General features: G+C 35.4%; 1 protein-coding gene across 1 annotated transcript in view; it reads right to left on the minus strand.

The window, feature by feature from the left end:
• Positions 1-10,767: 10,767 nt before the first annotated feature.
• The window catches only part of wdr18 (WD repeat domain 18), a 78,511-nt gene continuing 64,774 nt past the window's right edge, over positions 10,768-24,504 (minus strand). The window contains exons 8-10 of the mRNA XM_079393032.1: positions 22,461-22,627; positions 18,226-18,294; positions 10,768-11,276 (exon numbers count right to left, since the gene is read on the minus strand). Coding sequence (XP_079249158.1) covers positions 11,148-11,276; positions 18,226-18,294; positions 22,461-22,627 — 365 coding nt within the window. The 3' untranslated portion in view covers positions 10,768-11,147. The remainder of the gene's footprint in view (positions 11,277-18,225; positions 18,295-22,460; positions 22,628-24,504) is intronic.

Consider the following 24,504-nt stretch of genomic DNA (forward strand, 5'->3'; position numbering starts at 1 on the left):
ATTAAATGAAACTTTATCTCTCCAAGATGAAAAAGAGCCAGAGCCAGAGCAAATATGCAGACTTTGTCATTGTTTAAATCATGTCTGCACCTAACAGATAACTCCCTGACTATGGAGTGCCCTTGTTCGTGTCAATTTCACAAACATTTGAGAAGCAAGCAGTCTTAAGAAGCTCAGGAGGGTGTGTTAGCTCCTGAAAGAGATGAGTGTTATAAATGACCTGTAAGAAAGTGACTTTCAGAAGGTGACACAAGACTGTGGCTGAAATGTGTAAACATTAAAAGGGTCAATGAAAAATAAGGGTTTGTGATAAAAAGGATAAATCTGTACTCTTTGTACCTTGAATTTAATCCTCTTGTCCTTTTATTTCCCTCATATTAGTTTTCTCTTTTTAACTTGTACATTCTTTTCTTCAATGTTTAATTACTTTTTATTGTACTGTATTTTTTTTTTCTTATGAAACGTCATGGCTACTATTTTTTTTTTTTCTGTAAACCTCCTTGACTGTGTATGAAATACTACTGTATATAAATAAATACTACTGTAAACTTGCCTTCCCAAAAACCTGTATAGTATTTTTATGAAAACATTAACAGGAATAACCTCTTTGTAAAAGGTAATAACATATTTTCAAGCATATGATTGCAGGGATTTTTTTTCAAATATTAAAAGCATTTTGTTTAAAGAAATAATAATATAAAATTATGCAAAACTACATAAAGTTGAGCCCTCCAAAACAAATCATGCAATGGTTAAAAAAAGGTAACACTTTAGTATGGGGATCAATTCTCACTATAACTAGTTGCTTATAGTCATGTCTATTAATAACATATCGGCTGTTTATTAGTAATTATAAAGCACATATTCTGCATGACCATATTCTACATCCCTAATCCTACCCAATACCTAAACTTAACAACTATACCAAGGTATACCTTACTACATTTACATTTAGCAGACGCTTTTAACCAAAGCGACTTACAAATGAGGACAATGGAAGCAATCAAAACCAACAAAAGAGCAACAACATTCAAGTGTTATGACAGATCTCGGTTAGTCTAATGCAGTACACGTAGCAAACTATTACCTTACTTACTTATGTACCTTATTAACTATTAGTAAGCAGCAAATTAGTAGTTTATTGAGGCAAAAGTCATAGTTAATAGTTTGTTACTAGTGAGAATTGGACCTTAAAATAAAGTATGTCCAAAACAATCTATTATAAAGTAATAAAAATATCTACAGTACGTAGGTTCATAAGGCACTGCTGTGAAAACATTTTTATTTGAATTTCAGTATCACTGTAGAATCATCAACTGCAGATGACGGCGATAAATTACCTCAAATAATCCACCAGAATCTAAATGCTGCTTGGGTAGCCACCTTTGTAAAAAGACCCCATTTCTAGAGTTCCCTTTTTGAGGTGAAGCAGAACCCGGTCTTACTCTTCTGTTTTCTGACAGAGAATCGTGACGATGCAATAAGGCAGTAAGCTTTTAAATGTCATGTTGCCGTTTCTATATTCCTGAGACGTCCACAGTTCCACATGAGCGTAAAATGTAACCGGGTATGAAGGGGGTTCTTTGTACACTCTTCAAGCCAGGTGACTGAAGCAAGGAGAATCACAAATCTTCAAAGCTTATGAAAAGAAAGGGGATTTTCCACAAATGCCACTGTTTAAATGACCAGAGCTGTACTTTGGGGACGACAGATGTAGATGTTGCTTCATAAATAAATTGACAGAGAAATGTTTTTATTTTTAATTTTTTTTAATATAAGTTACACTGCGGTAAGTTACTTCCCTGGTATCAAAAACTGTAAAATGTCAAGGTCAATTTATCATTCAAAATGTATAAATAATTCAAAATACAGTAAAGGATGTCACCATTGTCACACACTTCTGCAAGAAGTATACAGATGGCTTTTGCTGAATTGCCTGTGCCATTCGTTCACAGCCTATTCATTATCCTCTCAGATAACAGTGAATGTTTCTTTCTCGCTCTATTTGACAATTCATTCACCATGCATCTGTCAGATTCTTCCATCCTTAATAAACAACCTGTCAGATGGTTGAAGCACCTCAGGTATTTAAGAGTCTTGAGAATTTAGCTAGCAGTCATGAATATGCTGGAACCTACAAACTGGGTTATTCAGTATCAGCATACAGAAAATGTCCTGTCTGTAGCCTATAGTATAGGCTACAGACAGCTAAAAACACATGAATGTCATTGTATTAGACATACATCAAAACAAAATGAATTTACTGGAAACATAACACATAAGACACTTTTGTAGCACGTAAAAGGTACTGTAATCCACTTTGATACACTCTCTTCTTGCTTCTTTTTGGTCCCGTCGACTTTTGAAGTGAAGTGACACGGCCAAGTGTGGTGGGTTCAGTTCCTTGCTCAAGGGCACCTCAGTTGTGGTATTGAGGGAGGAGAGAGCACTGGTTATTCACTCCCCCCACCTACAATCCCTGCTGGACCTGAGACTCGAACCCACAATCTTCGGGTTACACGTCCAACTCTCTAACCATTAGGCCACGACTTCCCTTGATAATGAGAAAATACATGAAGTAGAATTGGAAGGGTATAATTTGTTTAAAGTAAACAGAGTTAATAAGAAAGGAGGAGTTGCTTTGTATGTTGACACAGCGTTGGCACCTGCCCACACTGCCAAAGGTACCAAAAGCTGGTTCAATGACCATGGTGTTACTGTGCTTGATTGGCCAGCAAACTCACCTGACCTGAACCCCATAGAGAATCGATGGGGTATTGTCAAGAGGAAGATGAGAGACACCAGACCCAACAATGCAGATGACCTGAAGGCCGCTATCAAAGCAACCTGGGCTTCCATCACACCTCAGCAGTGCTACAGGCTGATTGCCTCCATGCCACGCCGCATTGATGCAGTAATTCATGCAAAAGGAGGCCCAACCAAGTATTGAGTACATATACAGTAAATGAACATACTTTTCAGAAGCCTGACATTTCTGTTTAAAATATCCTTTTTTTAATGATCTTATGTAATATTCTAATTTTCTGAGACACTGAATTTTGTGTTTTCATTATCTGTAAGCCATAATCATCAAAATTTCAAGAAATATAGGTTTGAAATATTTCACTCTGTGTGTAATGAATCTATATAATATATGGGTTTCACTTTCAGAAATGAGTGACAAAAATATTGACCTTTTTCACGATATTCTAATTTTTTGAGATGTACCTGTAGAACACCAGAAATCATTGCTGCTCTCAGTGACGACTTAAAGAATCAAAATTAGAGCAAGGTTTATGCAAGTAAAGATCCTAATAGTGCTTATAATGCTTTTTTGTCCATATTAATCGAAAAATACGAAAAACATTGTTTAAGAGAACTGTAAAGAAGCAAAAAAATGAGGACAAACCATGGATTACTAAGGGAATAGAGAAAGCATGTAAAAAGAAAAATGCATTATACAGGAAATTTATAGCAATTATACAAGTGGAAAATAAATACAAGACATATAAAAATAAATTAATAAGTATTATAAGATTTAGTAAAAAGGACTATTATAATAAGTTATTGGACAAGCATAAGAATAATATACAAACAACATGGAAAGTAATTAATAGTATAATTAAAAAGAATACTGGAAAAGTTGATTACCCAAATTATTTTGTTAATGATGATAAATTAAGTATAAATAAAATGAATGACATTGTCAGTTAATTTAATGAGTATTTTGTAAATATCGGGAGCAATTTAGCAAAAGTGATCGTGGAGCAAAGAACTGGGAATAGGATAGATGAAATTAATATTTCCAGTAATGATTATTCAATGTTTATAAGGGGAGTTGATGAAAAGGAAATACTCAACATTGTTAACAACTGTAAGAATAAATATTCCACTGATTGTAATGATATTGACATGTCGTTAATAAAAAAATATTGTAGAACATATAGTAAAACCATTTACACACATTTGTAATCAGTCCTTTTTAACAGGAATAGTAATATGATATATAGTAATATATTCCCTAATATGAAAACAGCTAAAATTATTCTTATTTTTAAAAATGGAGATCGTCACTGTTTTTCCAACTACAGACCAATTTCTCTTCTTACCCAGTTCTCGAACATTTTAGAGAAAATATTTGTGCGCAGGCTTAATTTTATAGATAAACAAAAATTATTGAGTGATCATCAGTATGGTTTTAGATCAAACAGGTTGACCTCAATGGCTGTGATGGAACTGGTAGAAGAGCTTTCTTCTTCATTGGATAATAATGAATATACTGTGGGGATGTTTCTAGATTTAAAAAAAGCTTTTGACCCTATTGATTATGGATTATTAATGATGAAACTGGAGAGATAAGATGGAAAGCTTTTGCTTAGATAAAAAGTTACCTCGATGACAGATATCAATTTTTACAAATTAATAATGTTAAATCAGATTTAATGAAAGTTACTTGTGGTGTTCCACAAGGTTCGGTGCTAGGCCCTAAATTGTTTGTACTGTACATAAAAGATATTTGTAAAGTGTCTAAAGTATTAAAAATGGTTTTGTTTGCTGATGACAGTAATTTATATTGTTCTGGGAAAAGTTTGAAACAGCTTCTGAATACAGTGGAAATCGAATTGAGGGTTTTCAAAAAATGGTTTGATGATAACAGACTTTCACTGTTTTGTTAAAAAATTTAAGTAATAGCTGGAGTGTGTATTTTTATATTTGTTTTGAATTATGTTTGTAGCTTTTGGGAAATGTTTTGTAATATTATTTTGTGTTATTTAACTTCGTGTCGCCCATTCAGTTAATTATGTATAAAGGGTAGGCATAATAAGCAAGGCTTCGGCCTACACCTTTTTCAGTAACTATGTATTTTTATTTATTTCGTGAAAATTTGGCTGTGAGGACCGGAATAAAATTATTATTGATATTGATCTTCCCTTTTTAGCAAAAGACTTCAATTCAGAAACAATATTCAAATATATGGAGTCTATTTTTGGGTATGACACCATTTCTGTCATTTCAGTCAGACCGGCACATGCTTGAGTGCACCTTTATAAATATGTCACATGACATTTTAAAATATAATCTTCAGAAATGCTTTTAGCCACAACTAAAGGCTCATATATGTGTTGTCAATGGAGTTGTCATAAAATATCAGAAATTGGAACTTGAATGAAGATTCAAACCATGCATGTTATTTGAAATAAGCTAGTTCCCAAGTAAACATTTACCATTTTCTTTTAGCTTAACTTAATGTATTAACTAAAATTGAAATAAAAAAAAATAATAAAACTAGACAAAAAACAAAACTAAAAATGACAACAAAAAAAACTCACATGCACAAAAACAAACTTTAACAAAAATGTAAATACACTATAATTCAAACTATTAATTAAAACTATAATATTATCTCATTGAAATGAACACTTTACATCTATAAAAACGTAACATTCTAAGACTGATTCTTGCAGACATTCAGCTCACTTGTCATGCTTAAAAAAGATAAATCCGACCAGCAACGAAACCACATTCACTCTCTTCGCTGGCCTCTTGTAAATGTCACAGTAGGATTCTGGCTGGAGAATTCCCATCACGATCAGGCCACGCTGTAAGAAACTCAAGCAAAGCGTAGAAGAACAGGTGGATTTGACTCTTTTGTGTGAGCTGGAGAGGATTCTGGATTAACCCCTTTATTATACAGTATATTCACATCCCACTGCGCTGCCCAACCTGCTGAGCGACAGCCAACTTACCATGCGGTGAAATTCCTCCAGTGTATAAAGACTGGAAGAACACCACATCCCTCACAAAGTTACATTTACTTATTTATTGTCCATCCAAAGCCTGACTTACAAATACGAATACATACCAATGCTTTCGAAAGAAGTCTCTTATGTTCAGCTGCTTTCATTAAAATACTGTATAAAAATGTGAAATATCAGTTTTAACAACAGCAGTCTCATCATGAGACCATTAGCCAATCCTCATGGGTCATTTGCTCTTCACCAGCTATGCATAATCCACTTTATGGAAGTTTTTTTGTATTCATTTTTAAGAGTCGGAAATAAAACAGACATCTGAAATGTTGTTTCTGAAATTACCCTGAAATATCCCCATAAATGCCAAAAAAAGAAAAGAAAAAAAGAGCAGTCTGAATAGACAGAATGCACTGCGAGAGTTATGCATCCTTAAGGAGCATTGTCCGTAACTGATAAACATTAATGTCAGTACCTCGACTTATTAATAGCAGGCTCTCTCAGTCCATTTATAAGCCCAAACTGTCCATAGTCAATATTTTCTCTTATTTTAACTTCTAAAATAATATATATATTTTTATACTTATAGTCATTTACTTGTAGTCAGTTGCGTTTTATATTTTTCAATCAGTGCTAGTTTTATTTGCAGTGCTTTTTGAGAAGTTATCAATGGGGACAATCAATGGGGAAAATTCTTGCAGAATTTTGCTGGTAAACTGGACAGTTCAATGAAAGCACTGCTCCATTAATCCCACATTTCTAATTATATCTCTTTTTTATAGGTTAATTTAATTTAAAGTTTTTGTAATTTTGTGTGTTTTTGTTATTTTAAAATATGTCTATATAGTTTAGAATTTTATTTCAGTTTTATTTTTATTTATTTTAGTACATCAACTAAATGAGAAGGATAAATGTTGCCTTGGCAGTTTTCTTTTACTGAAACCTGAGTTGATGTATCAAAATGTATTAATGTATTAAAAATGTTTTATCAAGACTTGAAAGTGAAAAAATGCCCACACTCAATGCTGACCTGTATTTATTTACTGCATGAAGACCCAGCCCTTAGCGGTTGACATTTGAAAGTAAGCTAACCAAAAAGACATCAGATCCATTATCTTTTTTTATTTTTTTTGCTCATTTGTTTACCAGAAAGCATTGATATATGGATTTGGAGACTACATGACATTTAGTGTATCAAAGAAAGAGCACAAGACAGATTCCTACTTAAAACATGCAGTAAATCGGCTAAATCTCTTGACATTAAATAAGTGAAGTTTGTAAATAAGGACACAAGCTGGCATTGAAATGAACGCTCGGCATGAAAGGGAAACAGCTCTCGGTGGTAAACACAAGCGCTGGCTGTTTTCGCCACACATCGTCTTCAGCCTTCATATGCAGCTGTGACGAATTTCCCAGAAGCCCAGATGGGTCATCTCACAGCAACATTAGCAGTTTAACAGAGGCCGTTTAAATTATTCACGTCATTCTTGAGAACATGTTGAAATTCGAGGGCTATATTTGCATAGGACATTCAAAAAACATTTGATTTGGTCAGCAAGCAGAAACCAGTGGAGACCAAAGAGAATTGAAGCATTCTGTAGCGCTGATGACAAATATACCGAATAGCAGCTGCATGGAGCGAGGTGGCAATCGGCACAGGTTTGAGGGCTATAATGATATTGTGATCAAGGCTCGAGTCGCCTTGCATACTGCACTTTTAATTTGGGAAAAGTTCAATAATGACATCATGTGTAAACCCACTAAACCCGTAGGAGGAAAAAAAACACTTTAAAGACTACATTACAAACGTTCCATGTTTTTGGCCATATAGTGAGTCAGTGGGGCCAAAAACAACATCTTTTGTGCTCCACAGAATACAGAGAGTCTTAGGGTTTAGAATGATGTGCAGGTAATAATAAATGTCAGAATTTTCATTTTTGGGTGAACTATTTCTATTAATTGTATCTACCTTTAAGGCACTTTTAAAAGCAACTTGTCTCAGCGCACATTTCAAGACATCTAAACATAACATCTGATGATCTGGAAAATATTTAAGTGAGCTAGTCAACTGAATATTTGAGTAGAATGTCTATTTCTAGGCAGAAATTAAATGATAAATATGTATCGAACTGATTAAATATGCTGCCGTACACACACGAGAGATTGTGGGATATCAAATGCAGTGAAGGATATATGATATCCTTGGACATGAGCATGGATTCAAGGGTAAATTAAGTAAATATAGTTTTATGTCAAAGTAAAGTAGTTTTATGCAACAGTTCTTTCATGTCTTTGAATCTGATTGGCTGAGAGGTGTGATATTTGAGTGATAACAGCACTCCAACCGTATCACTCCGCTTGCAGTATTTCTCATGGCGGACAACCAAATCCACTAAAGTTTTCAAAATAATACTGTTTTTGTGTCATGGAATATAGTTTTAAGAGTTTTTTTTAGAAAATAATAATTGTTTAGGCTTCAAATATGTGGTTTGTTAATAAAGATAAAGCCTATTTTAAAATTTTCTTCAACGTTTTTGGAGATGTGAGCTCCAGGGCATCAACGCTGTTCAGCATGATTGATTGATTGATGTGTGATATTGATCATATATACACATAAAAATCATACGTGTGTGTGTGTGTGTGCAAAGGAGTATGCAATTTTATTCCAAAAACATTTATACATAAATGATGCAGATAGTTTCTACCACAGAATTACATCACTTGATATGCTAGCTATGGGAATTACATTACTGTGGTGGAAATGTGCATTACATTTCAGAAAAATAAAATAAAATTTTCTCCTAATATACATGTTGGGCATTGTAAAAGTCAACGCTTCCAAAAAAACTCATTAAAGAGGTAGTTCACCCAAAATCAAGTTGTTCCAAAACTATGAGTTTCTTTCTTCTAAAGAAGATATTTTGAAGAATGTGGTAACCAGCATGGTCCCCACTGACTAACATAATATTTGTTTCCATACTTTGGAAGTCAATGGGGACCAACAACTGTTTGGTTACCTGCATTCAGCAGAAGAAAGAAACTCATACAGGTTTGGAACAAGCCAGGGAGCAGGTGTTTCACGTCATACGCTCAAAGCACACATTTCCTTCTCATCCACTTCAACAAAATAAGCTCTTAAGAAGCTGTTCCTCCATGAGCCGCCTGCTAACAATGGCTCTCGCAGCTGAGGGCTACAGAATGACTCTGTCAAGGTGAAAGAATGAGTTTCCACATGATGATTGGAGAGTGTGTTTGTGTGTGTGGGGGGGCGGGGTTAAGGACCTGCTTCTCCCTCTTGTGAGCAGGAACAGCTGAAGTAGAACAATCTTCAAAGAGGAAGTGCTGAGAGGTAGTTGTAATTGTTATCAGTGGTGCTTCCTCTCTCTGTCTGTCTCTCCACCCTAAGACAGGTCTTATCTGCATCACATGGTCTAATTGAGTTAACTAGATAGAAATCAAGCATTCTCTGCATTCACAACAGCATGCCGGTGGAATGCTGATGACTTCTTCCCACTCTTTTCTTATTTATTTGAGTTTTTAAAGGCTTTAATATTTCCTCTTTAAGATTCTGTGGATGTTTCCAGAATGTTAAATCCTGGGAGACGTCTGTGAGGGTCACAGTGAGGGCAGCTTTACTCTCCTGTAACAAGAGATGGAAAATAAGCCGCTGTGCAGGGGAAAGGTGTTTATGAAGTTTTAGGCTGCACTGCAAAGCAAAAGAGTGGCACATGTGGAGGAAGCCAGATCGAAGTGTCATTTGAGCAAGAACACAGTGTGAGGCTGTATGAACACGGCTAATCTGATCTTTCTGGCCAGCTTCAAATTACAAGATGATGACTTCGCTGACAGCTGCTGGATGTACAGCAGGAGAATGACCTCATGTTTGAGCTTTTACTGAAGAAAAGTTCAGAACAAAGATTTCTGATAAAGTTTGAATTCTCCATCGTTTCATTTTCATAACATTAACAGGACACTAATATGCTCACACATTATTTAATGCATTTGTTTAAGGCAGGAAAAAAATGAAAAAATTTAAACATTTTATTTGGAATGTTTTTTAAATGCTTGTATTAAAAATGCTTTTAGCATTAGCAATTTAATGATTTATCAATCATTAGCTGTCTGTTCAACCCTGTTATGCTCTGACATTTTCCCCTCACATTTTTATATATTAATGTGTGATTAACATTTTACTAAGCACTCCAAAACTGTAACTGCAATACTGCAAGTTATCTATCAAAATAAGTATATCATTTCCAAATTTTCAGTGACAGAGTTGCACTTAAAGGTTAGTAACAATAAATAAACTACTACATCTGTAAGAATTCTTTATTTGCATTTCTGTTCAACCCTGTTATGCTGACATTTTCTCCTTAAAAACAGAATTGAAATGTGATGGAATATTATTATATATTAATTGTGTGATTTATATTTTACAGAGCACACCAAAACTGAGTGATACTGCAGTCATCTAGCCAACAAGTATATAGTAGTCAACATTTGAAGCGGATCAAAACCTTTCATCAAAGTTGTCCTAAAACAAGAACGCATTTTGGTTTTAGGACAACTTTGATTAAAGGTTTTGATCCGCTTCAAATGTTGACTACTGTACAATTGATATAATTTTCTTGACAGGGCTGAACTAAAGTAGCATTTAAGGTTAGTAACAATAATAATATATATATTTTTTTAATTAAATTTGTGAGAAATTCTTAATTTGACTTTGTTTTTAAAATCATGCTATACTCTGATATTTTCTCCTTAAAAAATAAGGAAATGTTATGCAATATTATTCTATATTAATTGTGATTTACATTTTACAAAGCACACCAAAACAGAGAAATACTGCAGTTACCAAAAAAATTATCAGTATATAATTTCCAAATTTACTGTGAAGGGGTTAAAGTCAAGTTCTCAAAGGCTGGTAACAATAAATAAAAACTTAAAAAATCTTGAATTTTTAGGTAGATGCGTCATCCCTAATTGTCTTTAGTATTTTTTTTTTTTTTTTTTTTTTAAAGTTCTGCACCTTAGGTGCTGGTTGGAATGACAATAATGAGGATGAAAACTGATTCAAATGTCACACGGGTGAATTTTTTGGCAACCTTTTTTTAATGAAGTGTACAGGTCAAAATGATTTTTAATAAAAAAAACACCAAATAATTAAAGTTTATGCCTACAATAATACAGAAAGTAAATGTCACCACATAAACACTACAAATATACCTCCAGTCCTTGCACTTATTTTGGGAAGGATGTGAAAAAAAAATCCTGCCCTTAGGACATAAAAAAAGGGCAGAAAAGAAGGGTTGGTATTTTTCAGTCCATTTTTCTCTCCCGTTGTTCTTGTACTGATTCGACTGTTCTGATGGAGGACGTCTGCTGTTGGAAGCTCTTCTAGTTGGGTTTGGTCAGGAGCTGAGTGGAGAACTCATACAGATCTTTATTGATCTTCTTCAGGGTCTTCACCTCCTCCTCCAGTTCAGACACTCGAACCTTAGTGTTCTCCCCATCACCAAACACACTCTGACAAAGAACAGAGCCACACTTATCATCACATCGCTGTTTGACAAACAGAGTTCCAACACGTTTAACCTATGAATCCTCATGACTTTAACATGACCTTTCCAGTCATTCACAATTACACACATTATAACAGATTATAACATCATATCATATCATATCATGAGCATGACATCCTTAACCACGCCCCTCCAACTGTCAGTGTTCATTTCTGAATGAAACACCTACTTTCTACATCCAATCAATTCCTCTATTTTCCTCTTTCAATATTCTGTTTCTCTCGGCAGTATGCCACAATACGGAAGTAAAAAACGGGCGCAAACTTCCGGTTCAAGCAGACTTTAATAAAATTAGTGCCGTTAAAATGAATTTGCGTTAATGTGTTATTAATATACAGTATATGCCGTTACTTTGACAGCACTAAAATAAATATATTTAATATATAAACATTTTTATGCATGTGAGTGCATTTATTTATATATTAAATATGCACAGCACACATACATATATTATGTAAACAAAAACTTTTATTTTGGATGCAATTAATCACGATTATCGTTTGACAGCACTAATTATATTACATTATATTATATACATTTATATAATACATTTGTTTAGTGCCGAAAAAAGTTGAAAATATATATATTTTAATTTGTTAAGAATTTATTTTTAAAATACTTTGTGAGAAAATACATGATTATTCTTTCTGTTCAACACGGTTATGCTCTGACATTTGTTCTGACAAAACTAGACATTTCCGTGATTTTTTCCATGACCTTTAAGACAAGAATGACCACAGCTTATACGTTTTATATTATATTATTTTTGTGACTGGAGCAACCATGGCTCATTATTATATTAGTACAGCAGTTTGTCTCATATGCTGAACTAATATGCTTTGTGGCATATGCTGATAAGTTGTAAAAGCATTACTATAAAATCAATTTGTGTTTGTTTTAAAGAACTTGGTAAAGAGTATATTGCTTTCTGTGGTTATTGACAAAATGTCCTAGATGTCGATTGTGCTTAACTTGTACTGAACCCAGAACATTCCTTTAATCTAAAAGAGCTAAATCTCAAGCATATATAAACTAGAAGATGAGCTGTGTAAATGAGGAGGCGAGGTTATTTCAAATAGAAAAAAAAAAAAAACCTGCACCTGCGTCTAAGAATTCAAGTTTCATCATAGATTTTTGCTGAGGTCATCAAATCCCGTTTTAGAACATCCTTAATCTAGCGGAGAAAATATTGACATTTCCTTTGTGCTCGATTCCGCCATGCAGGCAAACGGCGGGTGACAGCGATGCACATTTCCCCCAGATTAAGTCGGGAGGGAGGGCAAAAAAAATTAAATAAATAATCATCTGCTCTCCAGTTATTTATTTACATGCATCTCCTGAATAAACACAGCAGGCTCTGAGCTCGCCGGCAGGATCCAACTCCCTTTTGAGTGAGTGAAACTAATCCACTTAATGGTCCTGCCAGAGCCGGACTCACTTTAAAAGCGTCAGGAGATCCATGAGGAAGAGAGAACAACCTCTATGGTGACCTGAACGCGTTCGGAGGCAGATAACGGCAACAAACCCCAAAACACCCGTCGGCCCCTCCAGATGGACGGGATTGCGGGGACCATCTGGCCTCACTGTACTTTGACATTTTAAAGAGGCTAAAATAGAGTATTTGGACAGAGTTATGAGGTACGCTGCTTGATTCCCTGAACAACTGATGTTCTATAGAGTGGTGGAACTATGATGTCACTTTGTAGGCGAAAACCCGGAAGCGAGTTAGCATTTTAGCACTTCCGGTTCCATCGGCCCAGAGTCAACGGATTTTTTGAATGGGATTTTGGTTAAATCCCTTAAATAAGAATACTAAACTTATCTCAGTTTATTAAGAACTTTTTCCAACACTGATAATAAATCAGCATATTAGAATGATTTCTGAAGGATCATGTGAAAATTCAGCTTTGATCACAGAAATAAATTATATTTTAAAGCATATTAAAATAGAAAACCACTATTTTAAATTGTAATATTTCAAAATATTACTGTTTTTCTATATTTTTGATCAATTAAATGCAGGCTTGATGAGCATTGGAGACATATTTCAAAAACATTAAAAAATAGTAATAGTGCCCACACTTTTTACCTGTATGTGTTTACAGTAAATGTGCATAAAAACATACATACCCACATACAGTGGGGCAAATAAGTATTTGATACACTGCCGATTTTTCAAGTTTTCCCACTTACAAAGAATGGAGAGATCTGTAATTTTCATTGTAGGTACACCTCAACTGTGAGAAACAGAATATATAGAAAAAATCCAGAAAATCACAAAGTATGATTTTTGAATAATTAATTTCCATTTTATTGCATGAAATAAGTATTTGATACAATAGAAAAACAGAACTTAATATTTTTAGATTCTGTCTCTCACAGTTGAGGTGTACCTACGATGAAAATTACAGATTTCTCCGTTCTTTGTAACTGGGAAAACTTGAAAAATCGGTAGTGTATCAAATACTTATTTTCCCCACTGTATATACTGTATGTAGTGTGTGTGCATTTATTAATCTGCATGTTGGCTATACTTTTATCTTAAAAAAACTAATTAAGGTTTATGCAAAACACGGTAGCCAGCACTGAATTGCATTCATCTTGTTTATTTGTGACCACATGATGGCTCAGATACAGCATTCAAATGCTTTCTAGCACTGTTCCACAGCAACAAACTTGACCAAACTAAGCACACATTATAAAACGAATGAAATGAGCAATGATGGCATGAAGTGATTAGCTTACTAGCGTTCATTTAGCGTTGTAATAAACATGCATGTTCTGTAAAGCTGCAGTGAAACGATATGTATTGTGAAAAGCGCTGTACAAATAAATATGAATATTTGCGTAGACATACAGACTGACCCAGCAATGCAAATGAAATGTCCACCAAAAACCTCCCCGGACATCTTAGCACAAACCATGATAAGATTGCAAGTAACACCGTTTGTCTTGCTTCAGTTTAACCGAACATTAGACTGATGTCATCCATTGTACAAACAAATGATCCCAACGTTTCCTGTAAGGAGTTAATTGTAAGCATCCAGACTGCGATACGCGTTTACCGCCATCTCTCGTGTACACGCACGCAGCATCAATCCGAGCCGCTTTGAGCTGTCCGGAAGACTACTTTTACTGTTCTTTGTAAGTGTGCACCTCAGTCATATTTAAAGGGTAATTCAAATTTTTTATTAAAATACCTAACTTGCGTTTTCGCTCGACTTAAAAAGTATGTGCTGTAGGTTTTGATAGATCTGAGATTTAAAAATGGCGCTACCGGAAATGCTTCAGGACCAGACATGGGCAGTAGCGTTCCAACGCATTTGTTATTGTTTACATCCTTGAAATGGTCTATACAGACACCCGCTCTTAATTAAGGAGGCTCATAAAATCAAGAATACAACAATTTGGTCTCACATTTTCAGCAGAATGAGGTACTGAAAACCCTCCTCTACTCTAAAGGCTTGAGCTGAGAGAAAATAAACTCTTAGGCATTATGCGTTAATCAGTTCAGCTTCAAGCCCAGTCTGATGGTGTTCTCCTCCGTTGGCTCTCGAATACACTTTCAACATCCCGTGGAGAGAGTCTGAACTCTGGGATATGAGCGGCCCAGTGGAGCTGCTCTATCAGCGGTGTATATCAGCGGAGACTCTGACAGACGTGTGCAAGTGGCTCATTTCCTGCAGGAGGAAGTGAGTGAGATGCTCTATATGAAAGATTGTAGTACTGTATCGATCGCCTCTGTAAATCACAGCGTGCTGCGGTAAATATTTTGTATAGCTGACTTGTCCCAGGAAACCCTTTCCTAACACTCTGCTGTCTGTTCTCACATTATCAATTTGTGTAAGCATTAATTCATTCATTCCCCATTGAATGGAAGCCTATGTGATGTTTGCTCATTTTACAGTCTACCAGTTCAATCTTAAATTAGATCACATCAAAAATTAAAAGGTAGGTGATTTCAGAGAGTAAGCTAGCTTTAAAAGCATAAGATCCCACGGAGAATTTTAAACCTACAAGTAAGTGTATTTGTATGATAGCACTAACTGTAAAGTGACTAATGGGGTAATCAAAACAGCCTTTTTACTCAATTAGTCTGTGCTTTTTTATTATTTTAATTTCTAGTTTAGTAAATTTAACTTCTGATTTAAAAGCATTATTTTTGTTTTTAGATTGCAATGTTATGTTATAATGTAATGCGATTTTAACCCTTTTTTAACATAATATATGCCTATGGTTACATTCACTTTGTTTAATCCAAATACAGAAGTGTATAAATACCGAGATATATACCGTATACCGCAAATCAGCCAAAAAATACAGAGATATTAATTTTTGCTCATATCACCCAGTCCTACTGCCCAGTAATTGCTAAGAGCTTTGTTTTTTGTAACAATAGACAAACAGAGTGTCTGAAATTGCGTACTGCCTGAGTACATTTGAATTTGAACTTTGAGACAGTTAAAAAAAGTACATTTTATGTTGTATGAATATGGGTAGTATGAAGGAAATTCAGATGTACTACATCTACCATGTTGTCTATCATGTGCTATTTATAAATATTCATGCTATTCATAAATCCTCTCCCATGGCCTCATGGGATAGTAAAGAGTCCTTTGACTGTGCACTTCAGAATACGTTCGGAAGCAGAAGATCATCCTGGTACTTTTTGCCTATTGTTTTTCACATACCATGTATTCGGACATACTACTCGTTTGACATACTGTCTTTCCACATACTAAGAATTCGGACATACTACTCTTTTAGCATACTGCTTTTGGCATACTATGAATTCGGACATACTATTTTGGCATACTTTTTTGCACGCTATGAATTCGGACATACTACTCTTTTGACATACTGTTTTCCGCATATTATGAATTTGGACATACTGCTCTCAGCATACATATTTCGCATACTATATAGTAGGGAAGTATTCGATTTTGGACGCAGCGGAAGTCTCAATGCTCTAATTTTGACAACTTTATCACAAAATTCAAGCAATAAATGCCCTTGTGACACTCATAAATGTAACGTGACAGACTGCTGTAGTGCTTTAGGAACGCGAGTCCCTTCCACTTTACTACTAGTTACGACACAAAATAAACACGAATAAACTTCAGAAGGTATGTTGAAAGAAAGTACAACTAACTGAAATGTATCATCTCTCATGTAATCACTATATCGGTGTTTCAACATCAGAAAGACGTCAATAAAACAGCTTGCAATCAATGTCACTTAACACTGCATTTAGCCCACCTCAGGAAAGTTTTCCAGTAGGGTTGCTGCGATAGACTGAGTTGATGGTTTTACCGGTGTGAAGCCACAACACTGGTTATGTCACTTGCCCACCGCAGTACCGCCGCCACCGAAGTTTGGACTTTTTTATAGTAATAAAAATAATTTAGTTCAGTTAGAGAACAGACACTACAATTAAACCTGAACGTGGCTGCTCAATGCAGCATACCGAACAACAGTGGCATCACCAGATTTCATTTATAACGTGAGAAGAGTGAGTCGAGCAGACTGACAAGAAGAGTGAAGTGAGACGGACAAGACGATGACAGACAAAGAGTTTCAAAACAACATGCAAAAGCTTTTAAAAATATTTAGGATTTTGAAAAGCCTGTTGACTTCTACCATTTATCTATGGTGATACTGGAACATTTTTTTCTTATTTATTTGGTTCCACAGTGTTTTCTGATTTTTATTTATTTAAACTGTGTATTTGTTTTATTTTACATCAAGTATGCCATGTGTCCAAGCTTTCTTATTTGTTTCCTATTTATTTGGTTCCACAGTGTTTACTGATCTTCAATTTTGTATGCCTAAACTTTGTGTAGGCTAAGTTATTTGTTATTTTATATTAGGCATATAGCATGGTGTATTTTTATTCGTTTTGATAATAAAAGTTCTATGTTCTACATTGTATTAATGCGGAAGCAGTTGTACAAGTAGTCCATTCCGCGTTTTAAAGTAAATTCCGTTTTTATGACTGGATTATGTGCTTCCATCCGTTTTTTCTGCATCGCGAAAATCATACTTACCTACTTATGTAACAAACGAGTATGATAAGCTCATTGTGAGAGTAAAAGACGGGGACATTGTTTATTTACTTCATAGCATTTTGTTGTTGCTTGAATTGAATTGAATTAACGGTGTTGTCACACAGTGAATAGCCGGTGGGAAAATTTCCTCACCATCAAAACCCTTTTATCCAGTGTTCACAGTTGGTTATTTAGCTATAAAAAACACTAGAGGGAGCTTATTTACTGATAATTATATATGTATGTTTGGAGAAGTTTGTATGAAAACTACCTTACGTGCAACTGAGTTGTATGCAAACATTTCTGTTTTTATTTGACTGCGATTATTATATCTGAACATAAATAGCAGTTGAATACAGTAGTTTGGACTCTGTTGTTAATTTTAACCTCTATTTTTATAGTAACATACCAAATGAGCGGCTTCCATGTATCGTTTACAGCATTAGATTTTTCCTTAAGAAAACCAAACTATCATTATCAGTTTTATCATTATCGGTATAGGCAGAGAAATTTAGGATTGGTTATCATAGCAAAGAACATTAATTTGCTGAACATTTCATTTAAACAATATTTGATCACAATTCATATAAAAAGGTTGTGTTAATTACCCAGGTGGGCATAGTTGTTAGCCATCTTAAAATGGTAATTATGGGTTGATTACTCTGCTTGGCTGAGCACTAGTCCACACTACTCGTGACAAGTGCTCCATCTCCGCTCTCTTCACGCTGATCATCAGAAAAATCAAAGCCAACAGGCTACAGCCCATCTCCGCCTTAAAAGCCTTGCTAAAATTCAGCTCACAGTGATGACTGACTCGCAACAGAAGCGGTGAACTTCCCTGCTTACCTTGTCTGTGACAGCACACATCAGAGAGTAGAGCTCGTCTGCCTTCTCCAAATACGTCCCCTCCGGCTCCTGAGAGTGTGAAAAGACAAAGCAAAACACTTTAAACATCAGTATAATAGCATGTTAAGCTACAATAATGATCAACTGTGCAAATAAGGTGTTTGTGTGTAGCATTTCTCAAGACACAAGTGTCCTGAAGTGGCTGTGCCTAACATGAGAGGGTCGATTACAAACAAGGTCTAATCATGGCTGTCTCCTGCAGGCTGATCACTGCTGACAGTGAGTAAGTGGCTGGGGGTTTGTGGAGGGGATGACGTTGTTCCAAGGGTCCAACGAGATTATTAAGGCTGACAATGAAAATCTCAGCAAGGTCAATCTCTTTTTAACAGCCCTTCCCAGATCCTGCCATCTTACTCTGCTGATTTACGGACCATCAGTGCCCGTCTGTGGGAATTTACTGTTCCTGCCTCGATGGATACAGTAAAGCTGCTGATTTCACAGAAACATGTGTAAAGCAGGTGCTGCTGCCCAGCATAATAGTTTGATTGTGCTCATAAAAACACCCACAGACACTCACAAATTTACTTTTAATATTGTAACGGTACATCATTTCATTAATGTGGAGGCTTTGCTTACACTACCGTTCAAAAGTATGTGCTCAGTACGATTTAGTTTTTTTATTTGAAAGAATTACCTTTAACCAATCAATAATATTAATACTATAAAGAAAGGACAAAAGAAACTGATCAAAATGATATTAAAGACATTTATAATGTTACAAAAAAATTGCTATTTCAAATAAAAGCTGCTCTTTTGAACATTCTATCAATAATCCTGAAAAAAATGAATCACGGTTTCCATAAAAATAATAAGCAGCACAACTGTTTGAAGTAGAAATAAATTAAATGAAACAAAAATTAAATGTAATATAAAGTATAAGTGAAATAAACCATTTTCATATTTATTGCTGAAACTTTGTCCCACAACTGTAATATCTTTTTTTTTTTAAATTAAGAACAAGTTTTATTAAAAGTAGGATACATAAAGTGCAATCTGTAGAATTAATCTTAGGAGTCTACCATTTTATTTTTGAAAATGTTTAAAATGTAATTTCCACAAGCACCTTTTCCACCACAGAATCGCTAAACTCCAACTTGAATTTTTTTGTCTGTGTTTCCAGCTCATAAACATTTTTATCGTAATTTATCCATTTAACACATCCTTAAGTCGTGACGTATTGTCAAGTATGGTGACCCATACTCGAAAATGGTGCTCTGCGTTTAACCCATCCAAGTGCACACACACAGCAGTGAGTAGTGATCAAATGCACACACACACACACACACACCGTGAACACACACCCGGAGCAGTGGGCAGCCATGCTGCAGCGCCCGGGGAGCAATTGGGGGTTCGGTGCCTTGCTCAAGGGCACCTCAGTCGTGGTATTGAGGGTGGAGAGAGCGCTGGACATTCACTCCCCCCACCTACAATCCCTGCCGGCCGGGGACTCGAACCCGCAACCTTTCGATTACGAGTCCGACTCTCTAACCATTAGGCCACGACTTCCCCCAGCATACAGATAGAATGCATGTGCATGGTTGCCAGGTTGGAAACATCAAGTAAACCACTGGACATAAGATTTAAACACTTGAAATCTGGCAACCGCAACCAAGAAAGCTTGTGGAGGCTTGTTACCAATGCAAAATAACACAAATGTCAAATTAAAGTGAAATGTTTTCAGGATAAATAAGCAGCTGGCAAATATCGCAGACAATTAAGCTTAATAAAAAAATGCTTCAGAATTAGCTATGAAAGCAGAGTGGTCGACCTCTGCAGCTCCCGCAGCAACCTTTAGCCCACCACCATGAGCGGCCTAATTCAGGGCCAAATAAGAGCTTTCATATCTTTATGCAAAGTTAAAGGCCGTAACCCACTCTCCTCAAGCTCCACTCCATTAGCACAGAGTCGAGCAGATCTGAGCTCCTCCAGGATGGCAACAGGTCTGATGGAAACCCATCTTACCACTGACCTCCATCTGAATAGAGTCAGCCGGGCTGCTAATAGACTTCCCCCTCGAGTCGCGATTATTTAGAGCGTCGCGCAGTTCAATTCAGGCCGGGTTTCGCAGCGCATCCCTCCCAGCAGGGTCGTCGCTTCGCCTTCCGAGCGAATAACAGAAACAATTCCATAAGAGAAATACATTTTCTCAGAGCAGCTTTAATTTACACGCCATGTAGAACGCCAATCATGCCGAATGTGTGATGTTGGGTGCAGCCTCTGGGTCGCAGTTATTTTTGCTTCCTGGTAGAAGTATTAATGCACTTATCAAAACATTTGTTTTAGGTTCCCTCTCACTGTGCAGAGGTGAAAGAAGCATGTTTTCCAGATAGCATGTGCTTTCCCAGAGGCTGGAAGATTAGCCGGTCTGTAAATAAGCTAAGGGAGGGAGGGGGAGGGAAGGGGGGGCTTTATAAGCATTTCATTTATAGGTCTGTAATTGGTTTTGACATGGAGGGAATTACAGTTAGGCTGCTAACAGCTGTAAACATTCATCACGTTTGAACTCTGCTGTCGGTGAGGAGGTAGATCCATATGTGCAACTTGCATTAAACACCTTTGACCTAATCGTATCACCCACATGCAGCTGTTACACCTTACACAAGTGTCAGTGAAACTTAACAATCTGCATTAAAGGAAAAGAACAACCACCTGATTATGCATTTGAAGATGGCTGGATATTCATAATGGATTTGCAATGATTTTGTTGTCAATATTTATTAATAAGATGCAATTAGCAACATTTAGGTCATGATGAGTATATTGACATATTGAGTAAAAATGACAAGAACACTAAATCATTCAATAACATGCATGTAGAAAATAAATTTTAATTTTATATGGATGTGCAAAAGTTGGGTTCTGGAAGTAAAAGTGCCTTTCATTTTCTCGATAGAGAAAGTGATTTTGAACAATAACTGAAAAACATTTAAAGACCTACTATGAGCTCGGAGTTTGTTAATTAATGGTATATTCTTTTGTTTGACGCCATCATCAACTTCTGTTTTAAATAATCATATTTAACAGCTTAGTCCCTTGTGAAAAACTACATTACCCATGATGCTAGGGGTGGGTGATATGGCATTATATATCACAATAGTTATTTTTACTTTAAATAAAGTTTTCAAACATTGGTATCAACATTTTTGATACCAAAGAGATTTCATAATTCTTGTAACCAGTGTCACTACTACAAAAAAGATACTAGCTAAAAAAAACAGTCAACGATTAAATAAGAATAAGAAACTAATTACAAGCAATAGGACAAAAACACAACAAATAAATGAGAAATGCTACATACATTGTATAAAATAATCAAAAACACTATATATTCTTTTCTGTGTAAAAGTGTTTTAGTCAAGAGCAGTGAGAGATTTTCTCTCTTTTGTTTAACATGAATGACAGACAGCTGAAATATTAGACTGCTGTCACTTTAAGAGCTGGATCCAATATACTGTTACACGCTTTCTTTCTCAGCTGTCTGCTTAAGACCTAAATTACTGTTTACAAGGATACTTGCAAAGATGGGTATTTTGAGACATAAAAGTGTTAAAGAGTATTTAATAGTTCAAGGCCTATAAAGCTGCAAAAATAACGCATATAGCGAAATGAGTTCTCTTTTTCTGCTGATTGCATTTCACTGGCTTAAAATCAGTTGTTTTTAAACCAAAATGCTTCAAATGTATGCAAACGGTACATTTTTGTGACCACATGGCACAGCAATGGCACATGAGCATGTACTAACTGCAATAGAGACGAAAAAAAAACTCACCTGGCTGACAAGTGTCTACAGGTATAGATAAATAAAACATAGATAAATAATATATTACTATGAAATATTCTAGCTATATTGTTTTCAGTCCTAGTGTTCAGAAAGTTCTTCATTATGTCAGATTTATAGAAGCATAGCTTTTTTAAATTAGAATGTGTTTTGCTTTCGCATCTTTTAAGACATTTATATGTAAATTACCTCTGGCTTTAGCTAAACCTTTGCATGTGACCTTTTGCATTTCTCAGGGAAGGCCAAGTTGCTGCATACCAAATATTAATTTTTAAGTAAATGTAACACCATTGCTCTAAATGAGCAATTGTGACATCTCATAAAAATTCTCAGTGGACCTCATCCTATTTTCCATGATATGTGCCCTTTAAAACATTAGCGATGTTTCAGATGTTACCTGTGAGTTGGCCCCCAGTCTCAGACACATGCCTCCAGAGCCCATGCCGTCACCCTGCTCAGAGGGGTTCAGGTGGCGACTGAACCGTGGCAGCGGGACGGCTGGATGACTGTCAGCAAGGAACATGTTGGCAGGTGCTGGTATGATAACAGCATTGGTCACGGGACCTGTTGGAGAGATGAGATGGATTAAAATGTCAGTTCTCTATGAAAACTCTAGCAGTTTAGTAAAGGTTTGTGAATTCTGAAATCCTTGAATGAAAACAGTCTGTTTTAACACAAACTGTTTCCTCAGTCAAAATAATATAGCAAAATAACTTCAATGTTTCAAATAAAATGTCATTATATCGGTGAAATAGTGCTCCATCGTTGGTTGGTGTAACAGATATATTTATGTAGAAGTGAATAACATACTCCGACCTGTACTTATTAAAATATATAAAAGAAATCATACTAAATTTTTATGATATTTTAATTTATTTAGAACTTCTTGCTGACAAATGCAACAAACCTAGTGGTTTGAAGGGTAGAGGCAAGGATTGGTAAAGATTTAAAATGACAATTAACTTACATTTTGGGGCTGCACTGTGATCCTTAAATAGAGTATTTTAATGTCATCTAATAATAATTCTAAATAATAATCTAATAATAATTATAAATATTCTTGACAAGATTTTGTTACATCAAATATTCTTACACTGAATGACATTAGTGAGTGTTTCTGTAAATCATGGTAAAAATGTATGAGAGTCGATGTTTTTTGTTTATTAATTAAATTAAACAGGACAAATAATAACAATATATTAAGAAATGAAGGATCACGTTACACCGAAGATTGAAGTAATGACTATCTTTTAAAAATGTCATTTATGTCTGCGATGGCAAAGCTGAATTTTCTATTGTTTTCAATTGAGTCTTGGTGAGCAAAAGAGACTTTCAAAAACATATATATACTGCATGTATATGTACACACACGGTGTGTATATATATATATATATATATATATATATATATATATATATATATATATATATATATATATATATATATATATATACACACATACACACACAGTATATATTCAATTCAATATTGCTTTATTGGCATGACTGTAAGAAATACAATATTGCCTAAGCTTGAAATATATGTGAAATATAATAACAATGAAAGATATGTAGATATGTGTATATGTGTATATATAAATATAAGGGGTGTAACGATTCTCTGAGAGAATAAGCGGCGTCAGATGCCAATAGCTCCATCATTACTCCGTCATTCCGTCTTTACTTTCACTTTCTGCTTATAATGAATTGACAGATTAAGACGTTCACCAGCATAAATCTTGCGCAAAGTTTGCACGTGCAAACGCGTGCTTGTGTGATATCCATTGCCTCGCCTTCTTGGTTTAAAACAGAAATATTTCCAACATTGCAACGTAACCAATTGCCCCATCCCCCGTATCGAAAACGTACCGGACCGTGACACCACTGTGTCGTATCGAACCGAACCCTGAATTTTGTGAACAGTTATATATATATAAACTTAACTCCAAATTCAATATATATATATATATACACTAGTCACCTATCCATCTAAAACCAGAAAGTCTCAAAGATCTTTCTACTTCAGTTTTCTCCCCTACTGAGTGGAATTGGATTGGAAGCTGAGGAGATAAAACAAGCAGATAATCTTTTAACACACTGCACTCTGAGGCACTAAAGAGCTCTTCACCTCCCGCTTGCAATTTTGGAAATTTTTATTTGCCCATTACTGTCAGTGTAAAACATACCAGCACCAATCACAACAGCATCAGTGTGTCTGAAGCCCGTCTTTCACACTGACCGAAACACACTGGCAGGAGAAAGTTTGTTTGCTTTCATTGAGCTGACGCAGTGTCTACACACTCTCAGGAGTATAACAGCGTTGCTGCAGTTCACCTGAGATTAATTAACAGCAACCAGGTCCAACTAAACTTCTGGCACCTGCTGTCTATTGTCCTCTATAAAAGAGCTAAACACAAATCATCTGCACCAGTGAACTACATT

This window comes from Barbus barbus, assembly GCF_936440315.1.
Source record: "Barbus barbus genome assembly, chromosome: 35".
NCBI classification, from domain to species: Eukaryota; Metazoa; Chordata; class Actinopteri; order Cypriniformes; family Cyprinidae; genus Barbus; species Barbus barbus.